General features: G+C 45.3%; 1 protein-coding gene across 1 annotated transcript in view; it reads right to left on the bottom strand.

The window, feature by feature from the left end:
- Window positions 1-5,496: 5,496 nt before the first annotated feature.
- The window catches only part of LOC118400526 (helicase ARIP4-like), a 35,491-nt gene continuing 25,659 nt past the window's right edge, over window positions 5,497-15,328 (bottom strand). The window contains exons 15-22 of the mRNA XM_035797470.2: window positions 12,141-12,240; window positions 11,550-11,755; window positions 11,145-11,320; window positions 10,763-10,959; window positions 10,345-10,529; window positions 9,814-9,903; window positions 9,315-9,407; window positions 5,497-9,106 (exon numbers count right to left, since the gene is read on the bottom strand). Coding sequence (XP_035653363.1) covers window positions 8,112-9,106; window positions 9,315-9,407; window positions 9,814-9,903; window positions 10,345-10,529; window positions 10,763-10,959; window positions 11,145-11,320; window positions 11,550-11,755; window positions 12,141-12,240 — 2,042 coding nt within the window. The 3' untranslated portion in view covers window positions 5,497-8,111. The remainder of the gene's footprint in view (window positions 9,107-9,314; window positions 9,408-9,813; window positions 9,904-10,344; window positions 10,530-10,762; window positions 10,960-11,144; window positions 11,321-11,549; window positions 11,756-12,140; window positions 12,241-15,328) is intronic.

Below are 15,328 nucleotides of genomic sequence, written 5' to 3'. Positions count from 1 at the left end.
GAATGCAAGGGAAGCCATTAAGAAAAAAAAAAAAGTATAAAATAATATCCAATTAGCGTTGAGCTAAACTGAGTGAGCTCAACTGTGAAGGGTCCTACACACCAAAAGAAAGGTGTCAAGGGAAGCCAGTTTGGATCTATCTTCACTCCAAACACATCACATCAAAATACCAAACGACAGACAGAAAACTTGAATTGTTGCATCTCATTGTGTTGTTGTCATCCGATGGCTAAATAGCTCAAATGAGCCCTTTCCTAAATTAGCCATGAACAGAGATAGGGATTTGGACTTATGGTTTTAATTATTTCTTCATACTGGCCAATCATTATAACGGTGATTCTGATCTAACCATAAATTCATACATTGTGCCCCTGTCTGAAGAGGATGGAAGTTCAAAATGTGGCTAGATGTAGTAGGCTAATGTTAACTATTTGGTTCATTGTTGCCCATGAAAGGAAGTTAGACTAGAGAGCAAGCATTTTAGTCAGGTAGCCTAGGTCAACAACTAAAAGTGTGCACTGTATGCCAGAGTCATAGACTGTTTCGTCAACATGAAAGAGAGGAGGATGACATTGGCGTTTCTCTACAAGTAGGGTTAACATGTTTTTTCTACTTGCACGCACACACACATACGGAGAGAAATCAGAACCATGGACAGCCACATCATATTTAGCTTATGTTGATTGGCCAATTTTTTTGTTGTATCTTTTAGTTGTCACTGTGAGCATAGGCGATTTGATATTGAAATGTGGAAGTTGAAATGGTGCTGGAATAGTGGAGGCTGTTCCTGTTTTCTTTCCGACTTGCGGTAACTCTCCGTGGTTATAAATTAATAGTTGTTTTAGTAGTCTGAAAATGTAAATATTAACTTGCTTTGCTGTATGTCATGTAACCGTTACATGCAATATGCTTTGTGGACTTTACCGGACCTAGGCAGCTCTCCGGTTTTGTGATAGAAAAAATGTGCGGTTCAATTTATTCTGCCACTGTTTCTTCTTATTGTCGCTGCCTTAGGCCTATTTATCACAGTGGCAAAGCAAATGATCAGGTTATAAAGAAAACAACGCAATTATCACAACACATAGGTTGTAAAATGGCATTTTCTTATGGCTTGGGTTCCCCAGTACTTTTACCCACACACCGCTACTGTTTATAACATGCTTAGACACATTTTCATGATGCATGTGATGACTCAGCTAAATGTGACAACTAATTTTCTCTGTAACGAAACAAAATATAAAAAAACGGTTTGGGGGATCAACTAAAAGCACAGAAAGAGTGAAGATAAGGCCACATGTAAAAATGGGTGAACTTCTCCTTTAAAGCATTAATAAAATCAAATTTTATTTGTCACATACACATGGTTAGCAGATGTTAATGCGAGTGTAGCGAAATGCTTATGCTTCTAGTTCCGACAATGCAGTAATAACCAACAAGTAATCTAACAAACAATTCCTAAACTACTGTCTTATACACAGTGTAAGGGGATAAAGAATATGTACATAAGGATATATGAATGAGTGATGGTTCAGAGCAGCATAGGCAAGATACAGTAGATGGTATCGAGTACAGTATATACATATGAGATGGGTATGTAAATACAGTGGCATAGTTAAAGTGGCTAGTGATACATGTATTACATAAGGATGCAGTCGATGATATAGAGTACAGTATATACGTATGCATATGAGATGAATAATGTAGGGTAAGTAACATTATATAAGGTAGCATTGTTTAAAGTGGCTAGTGATATATTTACATCATTCCCATCAATTCCCATTATTAAAGTGGCTGGAGTTGAGTCAGAGTCAGTGTGTTGGCAGCGGCCACTCAATGTTAGTGGTGGCTGTTTAACAGTCTGATGGCCTTGAGATAGAAGCTGTTTTTCAGTCTCTCGGTCCCAGCTTTGATGCACCTGTACTGACCTCGCCTTCTGGATGATAGCGGGGTGAACAGGCAGTGGCTCGGGTGGTTGATGTCCTTGATGATCTTTATGGCCTTCCTGTAACATCGGGTGGTGTAGGTGTCCTGGAGGGCAGGTAGTTTGCCCCCGGTGATGCGTTGTGCAGACCTCACTACCCTCTGGAGAGCCTTACGGTTGAGGGCGGAGCAGTTGCCGTACCAGGCGGTGATACAGCCCGCCAGGATGCTCTCGATTGTGCATCTGTAGAAGTTTGTGAGTGCTTTTGGTGACAAGCCGAATTTCTTCAGCCTCCTGAGGTTGAAGAGGCGCTGCTGCGCCTTCTTCACGATGCTGTTTGTGTGAGTGTACCAATTCAGTTTGTCTGTGATGTGTATGCCGAGGAACTTAAAACTTGCTACCCTCTCCACTACTGTTCCATCGATGTGGATAGGGGGGTGTTCCCTCTGCTGTTTCCTGAAGTCCACAATCATCTCCTTAGTTTTGTTGACGTTGAGTGTGAGGTTATTTTCCTGACACCACACTCCGAGGGCCCTCACCTCCTCATTGTAGGCCGTCTCGTCGTTGTTGGTAATCAAGCCTACCACTGTTGTGTCGTCCGCAAACTTGATGATTGAGTGGGGGGCGTGCGTGGCCACGCAGTCGTGGGTGAACAGGGAGTACAGGAGAGGGCTCAGAACGCACCCTTGTGGGGCCCCAGTGTTGAGGATCAGAGGGGAGGAGATGTTGTTACCTACCCTCACCACCTGGGGCGGCCCGTCAGAAGTCCAGTACCCAGTTGCACAGGGCGGGGTCGAGACCCAGGGTCTCGAGCTTGATGACGAGCTTGGAGGGTACTATGGTGTTGAATGCCGAGCTGTAGTCGATGAACAGCATTCTCACATAGGTATTCCTCTTGTCCAGATGGGTTAGGGCAGTGTGCAGTGTGGTTGAGATTGCATCGTCTGTGGACCTATTTGGGCGGTAAGCAAATTGGAGTGGGTCTAGGGTGTCAGGTAGGGTGGAGGTGATATTGTCCTTGACTAGTCTCTCAAAGCACTTCATGATGACGGAAGTGAGTGCTACGGGCGGTAGTCGTTTAGCCCAGTTACCTTAGCTTTCTTGGGAACAGGAACAATGGTGGCCCTCTTGAAGCATGTGGGAACCAGACTGGTATGGATTGATTGAATATGTCCTTAAACACACCGGCCAGCTGGTCTGCGCATGCTCTGAGGCGCGGCTGGGGATGCCGTCTGGGCCTGCAGCCCTGCAGGGGCCGTTTAAATGTCTTACTCACCTTGGCTGCAGTGAAGGAGGACCACATGTTTTATTGTCCTCAAAGCTAAAAGCTAAAAAGTTATTTAGTCTGCCTGGGAGCAAGACATCCTGGTCCGTGACTGGGCTGGATTTCTTCCTGTAGTCCGTGATTGACTGTAGACCCTGCCACATGCCTCTTGTGTCTGAGCCGTTGAATTGAGATTCTACTTTGTCTCTGTACTGACGCTTAGCTTGTTTGATAGCCTTGCGGAGGGTATAGCTGCACTGTTTGTATTCGGTCATGTTACCAGACACCTTGCCCTGATTAAAAGCAGTGGTTCGCGCTTTCAGTTTCACACGAATGCTGCCATCAATACAAGGTTTCTGGTTAGGGAATGTTTTAATCGTTGCTATGGGAACGACATCTTCAACGAACGTTCTAATGAACTCGCACACCGAATCAGCTTATTCGTCAATATTTTTATCTGACGCAATACAAAAAATATCCCAGTCCACGTGATGGAAGCAGTCTTGGAGTGTGGAGTCAGCTTGGTCGGACCAGCGTTGGACAGACCTCAGCGTGGGAGCCTCTAGTTTTAGTTTCTGTCTGTAGGCAGGGATCAGCAAAATGGAGTCGTGGTCAGCTTTTCCGAAAGGGGGGCAGGGCCTTATATGCGTCGCGGAAGTTAGAGTAACAATGATCCAAGGTTTTTCCACCCCTGGTTGCGCAATCGATATGCTGATAAAATGTAGGGAGTCTTGTTTTCAGATTAGCCTTGTTAAAATCCCCAGCTACAATGAATGCAGCCTCCGGATAAATGGTTTCCAGTTTGCAAAGAGTTAAATAAAGTTAGTTCAGAGCCATCATTGTGTCTGCTTGGGGGGGGATATATACAGCTGTGATTATAATCGAAGAGAATTCTCTTGGTAGATAATGCGGTCTACATTTGATTGTGAGGAATTCTAAATCAGGTGAACAGAAGGACTTGAGTTCCTGTATGTTTCTTTCATCACACCATGTCTCGTTAGCCATAAGGCATACGCCCCCGCCACTCTTCTTACCAGAAAGATGTTTGTTTCTGTCGGCGCGATGCGTGGAGAAACCCGTTGGCTGCACCGCTTCGGATAGCGTCTCTCCAGTGAGCCATGTTTCCGTGAAGCACAGAAAGTTACAGTCTCTGATGTCCCTCTGGAATGCTACCCTTGCTCGGATTTCATCAACCTTGTTGTCTAGAGACTGGACATTGGCAATAGAAGCTTTACTGTAGAGCTCTTTGGAGGACCAACATGCATTCTGCCTAGAGCCCCAAAATATCAGTGTCTTACATTAGTGCAGCTTTGTTTTGGTCACATCTACTCCTGAACTAGTTTTAATGTCAAAGTGGAAGAGCATTTCATAGCTTGGTAATTGTTTCAAATTGTGTGTTAACATTACTTTGAGCAAAGAAGTGGTATGGAATCACCAATAAGGATATAACTGGATAGCACATGTCAGCATGGCCTAGTAGAAAAGTGTTGTATGGCAGAGAATTACACAGTAGTGTAGTAGTGTATACTTACTAAATTCATATGTGGAACACAAAGCGTCCATGAGACAGCGCTGTTGCTGCCGATCATCTGCCTTTCTGGGGATGTTTTTTCATGACAGGCCTCAGTTCTTCATCTCCTTCACGGTTCTTTTGGGTGGCCAGCAGAGGGTGGTCTTTGGAAGTATTTAGTAATGTAAAAGTAGTATTTTGTATCTGAGAGCCAAGAAGAAAAGGACAGTCGGTTTTGTGTCTAAAACTCAGGAAGTGGTGATATTGGTTGTTGATAATGATGTTGGTGCTTTGTTTTCTTTGCATTGCCTTTAGGCTTGAATGGACCAATGCACATTTCTTGCGATTAATTTATTTTCTCCAAAGTTGACACTTGTGCAGTGCCCCCAAAATGGCAGGTCTTGAACCAGAGGACCAGATATCTGCTAATATTGTACTAGTTTTAACACTCAGGTATGAAATTCCAGCCAAATACGTAAGATGTCATATTTACTGATGTGGAAGACTGACTGCAATGTAGTGTCAAAAAGCTGTGCAGTATTTGCTTCCATCCTATCTGTAACTCCAGCACCTGTCTTACTATAAGGACATACGCATCATTTTTCATCATATCCAAATCCATTATCCTTCACAGATTCCCAGCTGCAAGAGTGCAATTGAAGGTTGAGTTGAACATTATTCTTGCAATTTCAATAAAATTACATTTAGCATATTGGTTTGTGTTTCCATGTGAATATATGCTCAAAAACCATCTGTGCAAAGAGCATCACGTCAGTGTAATACACAATCAAAATTATGTAATAACGCAAGTTAAGTGTTTTATTCACTGTTAAAATGATATTAACAAAGTAACACAGTCGTCATTTTATGCTCGCCTCTATGCTGGATACATGTGGTGACTGACTTCCTGATCTCACACAGTCAGTTTGCGACACTGGTCTACTCTTTCACATACACTCGTCTGGTCTTTCACAGACACTGGTCTGCTCTTTCACAGACACTGGTGAAAAGATCAACGTGGATAAAAAGAGAATAAAAAATGAGAGTATAATGTACAAAAAAAGACAGATGAATTCATTTAGATCATTATAAATAAATAATTTTGGTAAATTCATACTTTGAAATAAAAGGACAAACTAGTAGAGGCGAGCCAACATCAAGATGTTAAAAAAAGAACATTGCTACTAAAAAAAACAAAAAATAACATATGGATATGGAGTTCTCCTCATGATGACACTTAAAACAAACAAAAAAGAAGCACAGTAAAACAATTCTGATTGGGAGGGAGGATGGGGCTTCTTCCTCCAAGGAAATAATCATCTCTATTAAAAAGACTGGGATGATTGGCTGAATCATTTGATGGACACAAGACCGGGCCAACTAGAAAAAGGTTAAGGAGGTTGCGAGGTGAGGTGGAGGAAAACATCCAACATACATGATCGACTAGAAACAGGCTGTAAGGATAAGGACAGTTAAGTAAGCAGGGTAGAGTTGAGGTTGTGAGGGGTGTGGTGGAATCCCCCATTCTTTTATAGTCCAATAGGTGGAATAGGGAGTTGAGACTAAACTGAAACTCCACACAAACTTGGGTAATATATATATTTATATATATATCAGACATTTATCCTGGCTCTTGTAGCCCAACTTGAGTTCCATGTACAATTCCAGTGGAGAAAAATAACCCGGAGGCCCGATCCATTTCCCTCACGTTATGATTTTGAGATGACATCACAGAAAGAAAAACGTATCAACCAACCACAGAACAGCACAGACCAGCACAGACAGACCCAAAGCACTGTAGAGCTACAGAGATACACTACTGAGAGAAGCTACTTACACGGACTGTCTGTCTGCCGTGCGGTCAGGGATACACCTAGCTACCTCAGACAGGCTACTCCTGTGTGCTGCTTGCTTCTCATTGGGTAAGGCCATCAATCCATCCATACCCACACAACGGGCTGGCTTAACTATGCCACACAAATGGCCACATGGTGGGTTACCGTAGTCATTGTTAACTACTGTAGCTAAATGGTTGTGGGTTTGTCACTTTCTGCAGGTATACACGCAAGTCATGCTACAGAGTAAACCTATGGCTCCAATGGATGCTTTATGGGCCTGTACTCATAAAAGGGTCTCAGAGAAGGAGTGCTGATCTAGGGCTAGTTTTGACTTTTTGATCATAATGAAAACATTAGATGGACAAGGGGACCTGATTCTAGATCAGCACTCATACTGAGACACTTGATTAATATGGGCCCAGAACAATAAACTGTTTGTGACTGTATATGATCCATATCCCTATTTGTATAGTGCAAGTGTCTTAGTGTCTTATAGCTCTGGTCCAGGGTGTTACGTGCATCTTGCAGAGTGTTGGCAAGCTGCACGTAATGCTCTGGTCTAGAGCTAGTGGAGCCTGTCCCTTGAGTTGGACACCAACCTGTCTGGATGCTCAGTAGTTCTGTCTGAAGTCATTACGAAGGGGAAAGGGTGTACTAAAGGTGTAAATGCTGATTCAAGAAAAAGACCCCTTAGTGTCGTTTAAGGCTAAACGAACAAATGAGAACGCATTGTCCGAACCCACCCAGGTCAGCCCCCTGTGTTATCAAAAGGCTGACATGGATGTACATTCATTTGACCTTTTAAGGTCTCTCTTTGAAATAAAAGTAACTCAAATGGCCGCCTCGGCAACCAAGCTAAGGGCGCCGCCGTCATTATGACAACTTGATCATAAGAACATACTGTCTCTCTATCCAACCCTTCCCCTTGAACTTTTAACTCAACCCTGGCCCAGTCTGAACTCTCTGTATAAACAACTAATGATTATAACCACCATTTACAAAATATCAACAAGATCAGTTTAGAATATTAGTAGAATCAAAACATCCAGGTCACATATACTGTATTGTCTTGTCATCCTTTCCAACAGGGGGACGCTACAATATCTAGCAAACAGCTAACGACTCTAAAAGCACTTTTTTTTTTTATGCAAACGGTCCAACAGATGATTACATCGTTCCATCTGATGTGAGCTCAGTTCAGACAGTGTCCTGACTGGCCTCAGAGATCGTCATGGGGGTCTAATAAGGGGATGGCGGGCAATGCTAGAAGATATAGCCGGAGAGGGAGTGCTTGGAAGCCCCATGTTCATCTCAACTGGTCCCTCTCAACAAAACGTCAATCCATTCCCATCCATGGTCTCCAGTGCTCAGCCTCACCAACCTCAGGGGCTCGGGCAAATCTTCAGTAAGATATTCAGCATAAGGATTTGTTACTCTGTCTTGGTTAGCACATGAGGTACAACTCATTCTCTCTCACTCATTCGCTCATGGGAGAGTCTGTGTGTGTGTGTGTAGGGGGGGCTATGAAGGTTAGCCATGTTAGAGATGGGATGGGGGGTTGTCAGAGTCTAAGAATGCTCATTGTCCTGTCACCTCAATGACATCATCGTCCGAGCTGCTGCCACCGTTCTCTGTGGCTAGATGGTGGGAGTCAGGCTGGCTGAGCGCTGCACCCAGGAGGCTGGAGGGGGAAGAGGGGTAGTGGGAGAGGAAGTTGGAGCTTCCTCCAGTGCTGGCCGGGCCTCCTCCCAGGGTGTTGGGGTACATCGTGGGCTCAGGCAGGAGGGACTGACTGTAGTTCAGAGGGAAGCCTGGGGACAGCAGACCAGTCACGCTGGGGTTCATCAGGAAGGGCGGAAGGGTGGAGGAGGAGGAGGATGTTGAGGCCGAGGACATGGGCATGGTGTTAATGGTGGAGGAGAAAGAGGTGGAGGACAAGGAGGAGGTGGAGGATGAGGGGAGGTGTCCATTGTTTCCTGTGGCTGAGGAGGCATGGCTGAGGAGATCCGCCCCTGCCGAGGGGAACATGGACTGCAGGTCTCCCAGAGTCTGTCCTGCTGACTGGAGGAACGGGGACGAGGAGCTGCCTCCCATTAGCATCGGGTGGCTCATGTGTCCCCCCAGCAGGGCCTGGTTCAGGGGGGGGAAGCTGAGCCCTCCACTACCCAGGGAGAGACCTGGGAACCCGGTTGCAGATGAGCTGCGTTTGCCCCCCGCCTGCTTGTGTCCACCTGCTGCTGCGGCCATCTTGCGTTTGGAGCATCGCAGAGCCTCGCTGATGCTCATTCCGATGTCCTCTCTGAGCTGCCGGCTGAGGTCTGACTCCGTGTTCTGACTGTACTGCTGCGTTCTGCTCCCTCCCTCTCCATCCCCTGTAACCATGTCCGATGGCGACGGCAGCTCATTGCCCATGGCCACGGTATCCACGTTGACGGCGTAGCGGCTGAACTCTCTGAGAATCTCAGGGCTCTCGGGGGTAGAGGGACGGGATGCGCTGTCGGGGCTCAGCCGCTGGCGCTCCATGGGAGACAAACAGCCGTTACCGATGGCGTGGAGCAGGGAAGCCTGGGAACCTGCGGCAAAGAGGAGGGTAAAAAGAGTAATTATTCCCATAACTGAGCATGTTGATCTTGTCTCACCACAGGTGTCCCGCAGGGCTCCGTACTAGGTCCTCTCTGGTTATCTATGTAGTCTGAACACCAAGTCACGTTGTTTTGTCATATCCTGTCACATGGATTCCTCATCATGTAATGTAAAGTACTTTGTGTATGTACAGTGCACCTCTGTTAGTAGCAGATCCTCCCTGCACTGCTCTGCTGAGCTTCCCTGAGCGGATGGCAAAAATCCTCCCGTCATTGGTCCTGATGTAGGTACCTGTGAGGAAGACAGCAGTTAATGGCAGATATCAACTCAGACTTGATTTGTCATATGCACAGGATACAGAGAAGTGTGCACAATGCAATGAAATGCTTACTTGAATGCTCTCCTCTCATGACATTAGTTAATAAAACTATACAAATATTCAGGAAAAAATAAGGAAAGGTAAGAAACATGAAAATAAGCATGCAGGGAAGCACCAGTCAGTTTTGATTCTTAGGTTAAAGTACCGAGCCCTTTATATAAATGAGATAACAACCTGGGAATTCAGGTGTCCATGCGGATATTGTAAACCTATCTCCAAGGTGTGCACAGTATTTCAATTAGAGTATGTAGAGAATTAATTGAACTACACATGCAGGTAGATAGGAGGTACATCTTCTACTGTATATGTTATTATCACCTTTTGACCCTTTGATCACATGGATGCTCTCTCCTGCACCGATACGTGCCTGGACATCCGTGGTGCTGTTGGCTCCAGGGATCACTATATCTGTAGTGGCAAACAGAAAGAGTTTAATTATTTCCAAACAATACCACGGGAGTATCCCAAATACACCCTATTCTCTATAGGCCCTGGTCAAAAGTAGTATACACCCTATAGGGAATAGGGTGTCATTTGGGACATAGCTCCTATATCACGGGTCTATCCTAATGCAGCCCCAAAGCATTTCACCTGACCCAAGACCAGGAGTTATTCCTAACCCGTCGTGTTCATTAGGCCCAAAACAGAAGAAACCGCTCCGAAACAAGGAAGTACCATCTGACCTTGTCCAATAAGAAAGGCTAATTTTCATTGTACGTGACAAAACGTTTTGACACGATGTGCCCTAATGAACGTATGTGCCCTAATGAACCCTTACCAAGAGTATCAGTGTCTATCAGTATCAATTCAATTAAAACGTTATTGTCCCTGCAGGGATATGTATTGTACCAGTGGTAGTGACGATCCTCTGGACATAAACACCGGCCTTCTGCAGGTAGTTGACCGGGAAGCTGACCCCGGAGCTGGAGCCGGCCATGCCCATGCCCGCCATGCGAGGCATCATAGGGATGGGGGTGGACTGGACGGGCCGGACGCTGGCCATGGGCTTCTCATCACCCCGAGCTATGGGACGCCTAGGGGATTCAAAAACACATGAGGATCATACCATTACACAGTCTGATGTGGGACAGTTTTCTAGACTGATGATATCTGCAGATGGCATGGTTGAGTTTGGAGGCTAGAAGGATCATTTGTACGGATAGGCTGTTGTTTAGGCCTGCTTAACAGGCTTACACAGCGCTGTTGAAGGATTGGTTAGGGATGCTGTGTGATAGGGGTAGGATAACAAATTTATTGGACGACTCGCCAGTTGCGCTGGTTGAAGGCTGGGATGTTGGTGAGTGTCTGGTCGCTGGTTGGGTAGTAGTGCGCGTAGGAGGGGCGAGAATAGGGCACAGAGGCACGCTTCTCGTCCTCATAGCTCTTCTTAGCAGCTCTCTTCTCTGCTTTAGTAAGCTTGGACTCCTTCCGGTCTACAAGCAGAGACTCATGATGGAAGGGTTCCTGGTGGGGTACAGATCAACAGGGATGTTAGTGTGGGTGGTGTGTGTGTGTACCATATTAATACAGTATCCATGACATGACGGTGTGTATAAATATTTAGTGGCCTGTTTACTAGGTACACCAATCTAGTACCGGGTGTACCTAATAAACCGTGTGAGTGTGTATCTGTGTGTGTGAGTGTGTACCTTAGTGATGAGATGGGGGTAGATCTGACAGGCTTGGCTGATGACCGTCTCCATCTCTTCGTGAGATTGCAGAGGGGCTTTGGCCGGGTCAGGCTCCTCCTCTGCAAAGTGCAGCAGCGACTCCACCTCCTTGCGGGTGAAAGTCAGTACTGGGTTCAGGTCGTCCACCACGCGGTCTGGACACAACCAATCACAGTGTGTTACTGACCACTGAGATTCCCCTGTACTATGCTGCCATTTGCATTTCAACTTCAATATCATGCCATCCCACATTCAATATATTTAACCACACACACTACACTCTCTTACCAGACATGCCCTGTCACACACACAGGAGCATCATCACCGTCACCCCCCCACTCGCTCTCTCTCCCTCCCAACCGAACTTCCCTCCCCCTCTCTTACCAGACATGCCCTGCTTGGAGACCTGCCGGTCGTAGATCTTCTTCTCCAGGGTGAAGTCACAGACCAGGCGGTAGATGTGGCAGCGCTTCTTCTGGCCGTAGCGGTACACCCGACACACCGCCTGGGCATCGTGACACGGGTTCCATGACGCGTCAAATACCACCACCCGGTTGGCCCCGATTAGGTTCACTCCCAAGCAGCCCGCCCTGCAAGTCACAACCCAGGCTTATTAACAACATGCGCAAGTGTGTTTTTGTAAGTGAATGGCCGATCAAAGTGTATGTAAAAGGGAGGGAGAATATATCCAATGTGTGTGGATAAATATCTTTGTGTGTGTTTACACAGGCAGCCCAATTGTGATATTTTGTCCAATTATAGGCAAAAGAGTTGATCTGATTGTTCAAAAGACTAATTAATGAAAAAATTATCATAATTGGGCTGCTGGTGTAAACACAGCGTTTGTTGTGTATTTGAGTGAAGAATATATAAGCACAGAAATATAATTATTAGAAGGGGCAGAGCTCATCAGACCACAGCAATTTCACTTACATTTCTATGTGTGTGTATCAGTGTGTCTGTACAGTCTATTACCTTGTTGACAAGAGGAAGACCCATGTGGAGGTGTTCTCTGGGTCGTTGAACTGGTTGATGAGTTTCTCTCTCTCGGAGGCAGACGTACTCCCATCCAACCCTGGGGGAGACAACCGACACATTCACTAAATAAGCATCATGGGGCGATTCCAGACAAATAGGTCAAGTCAAATCAAATGTATTTATATAGCCCTTCGTACATCAGCTGATATCTCAAAGTGCTGTACAGAAACCTAGCCTAAAACCCCAAACAGCAAGCAATGCAGGTGTAGAAGCACGGTGGCTAGGAATAGGTGATGTCCCAAATGGTACTCTATTCCCTATGTTGTGCACTACTTTTGAACAGGGCTCATACAGGGGTCTGGCCAAAAGTAGTGCACTATTTAGGGAATATGGTGCCATTTGGGACAAAAAAAACACTGCATCTAGTGTAGTGTGGTAGCCAGTAGGGGGCAGTAGATTTAAATAATTAACCCAGAGATCGATGGCTGAGAAAAAGCATGGCTCTTTCTTAATTCATCTTTCATGAATTTCTCACATTGTCTCTTATTGCCTCCATTTCCAAACCCATTGGAGCAGAAGATCTGATGGAGACCCTGGACCTTTCCTTACAAGACAGTTGAGAAGGAGGCGAGGAAATAGGATAGTGATGCACCGCTATGACATTTTTGGCCGATACCGATATCCAATATTTTCCTTGCCGAAAAAGCCCTAATACGATACCGATATTTAAAATTTTAGCTGCCTTTTAAGCACTCTAATACAGTTAAATAGTTAACACACACACGGACGCAGACGGTCTAAGGCACTGCATCTCAGTGCAAGAGGCTTAACAGCAGTCCCTGGTTCAAATCCAGGATGTATCACATCCGCCCGTGATTGGGAGTAACATATTGCGGCGCACTATTGGCCTAGGGTCGTCCAGGCCGTCATTGTAAATAAGAATTTGTTCTTAACTGACTTGCCGAGTTAAATAAAGGTCACACATACACACAAGTTATTTTGATTACATTTACATATGTCCCCATTACCAGTAAAACATAATCAAAACCTATTTCTTTCACTTACTTGCTGTGCTGTTTCATTGTTAGTTTATTCAGTCGTTTCATTCCTAAACAGGATTTCTATGGAATGGCGTTTGGTTCTTTGCATGTCAAAAAAGATACACATAAACTAACACTATTTGACGTGTCAACTAACACTATTTGATGTGTCAAATAAGCTTGTTGACCAATCAGGACCTGAATATGACTGCACGTCACATAATAAGTTAACGCGTTCAGAAATCTTTTACGTAGTTATAACACATTGATTACACAATCACTCGCATTTCATATGTCTCAACGATTCATCGATACGTATGCTATGATGCTGGTAGAGTTGTCTCGCACACCTACAGTGCTGGTCATAAAAAAAGCTAGCTAGCTCATGGATGCAAACAATGTTCTTCCCCAAAACATAGCAATAGAACAATCTGTTTCAGTAGCTATAGTTAGCTAGCTAACTACATAGCTAGGTGTCATCAACCCGGATGTTCTAGCTGTGTCTGAATCCTGGCTTAAGAAGACCACCAAAAATTCAGAAATTTTAATTCCAAACTACAACATTTTCAGACAAGATAGAACTGCCAAAGGGGGCGGTGTTGCAATCTACTGCAAAGATAGCCTGCAGAGTTCTGTCCTACTATCCAGGTCTGTACCCAAACAATTTGAACTTCTACTTTTAAAAATCCACCTCTCTAAAAACAAATCTCTCACCGTTGCCCCCTGCTATAGACCACCCTCTGCCCCCAGCTGTGCTCTGGACACCATATGTGAACTGATTGCCCCCCATCTATCTTCAGAGCTCGTGCTGCTAGGCAACCTAAACTGGAACATGCTTAATTAACACCCCAGCCATCCTACAATCTAAACTTGATGCCCTCAATCTCACACAAATGATCAATGAACCTACCAGGTACCTCCCCAAAGCCTTAAACACGGGCACCCTCATAGATATCATCCTAACCAACTTCTCCTCTAAATACACCTCTGCTGTCTTCAACCAAGATCTCAGCGATCACTGCCTTATTGCCTGCATCCGTAATAGGTCAGCGGTCAAACGACCTCCACTCATCACTGTAAAACGCTCCCTGAAACACTTCAGCGAGCAGGCCTTTCTAATCGACCTGGCCGGGGTATCCTGGAAGGATATTGATCTCATCCCGTCAGTAGAGGATGCCTGGATATTTTTTTTAAATGCCTTCCTAACCATCTTAAATAAACATGCCCCATTCAAGAAATTTAGAACCAGGAACAGATATAGCCCTTGGTTCTCCCCAGACCTGACTGCCCTTAACCAACACAAAAACATCCTATGGCGTTCTGCATTAGCATCGAACAGCCCCGTGATATGCAGCTGTTCAGGGAAGCTAGAAACCATTATACACAGGCAGTTAGAAAAGCCAAGGCTAGCTTTTTCAAGCAGAAATTTGCTTCCTGCAACACTAACTCAAAAAAGTTCTGGGACACTGTAAAGTCCATGGAGAATAAGAACACCTCCTCCCAGCTGCCCACTGCACTGAAGATAGGAAACACTGTCACCACTGATAAATCCACCATAATTGAGAATTTCAATAAGCATTTTTCTACGGCTGGCCATGCTTTCCACCTGGCTACTCCTACCCCGGTCAACAGCACTGCACCCGCAACAGCAACACGCCCAAGCCTTCCCCATTTCTCCTTCTCCCAAATCCATTCAGCTGATGTTCTGAAAGAGCTGCAAAATCTGGACCCTTACAAATCAGCCGGGCTAGACAATCTGGACCCTTTCTTTCTAAAATTATCTGCCGAAATTGTTGCCACCCCTATTACTAGCCTGTTCAACCTCTCTTTCGTGTCGTCTGAGATTCCCAAAGATTGGAAAGCAGCTGCGGTCATCCCCCTCTTCAAAGGGGGGGACAGTCTTGACCCAAACTGCTACAGACCTATATCTATCCTACCATGCCTTTCTAAGGTCTTCGAAAGCCAAGTCAACAAACAGATTACCGACCATTTCGAATCTCACCATACCTTCTCTGCTATGCAATCTGGTTTCAGAGCTGGTCATGGGTGCACCTCAGCCACGCTCAAGGTCCTAAACGATATCTTAACCGCCATCGATAAGAAACATTACTGTGCAGCCGTATTCATTGATCTGGCCAAGGCTTT

This window comes from Oncorhynchus keta, chromosome 21 (assembly GCF_023373465.1).
Source record: "Oncorhynchus keta strain PuntledgeMale-10-30-2019 chromosome 21, Oket_V2, whole genome shotgun sequence".
NCBI classification, from domain to species: Eukaryota; Metazoa; Chordata; class Actinopteri; order Salmoniformes; family Salmonidae; genus Oncorhynchus; species Oncorhynchus keta.
Note: the sequence above shows the minus strand (reverse complement) of the source record. Positions and strands in the feature narration are given on the sequence as shown.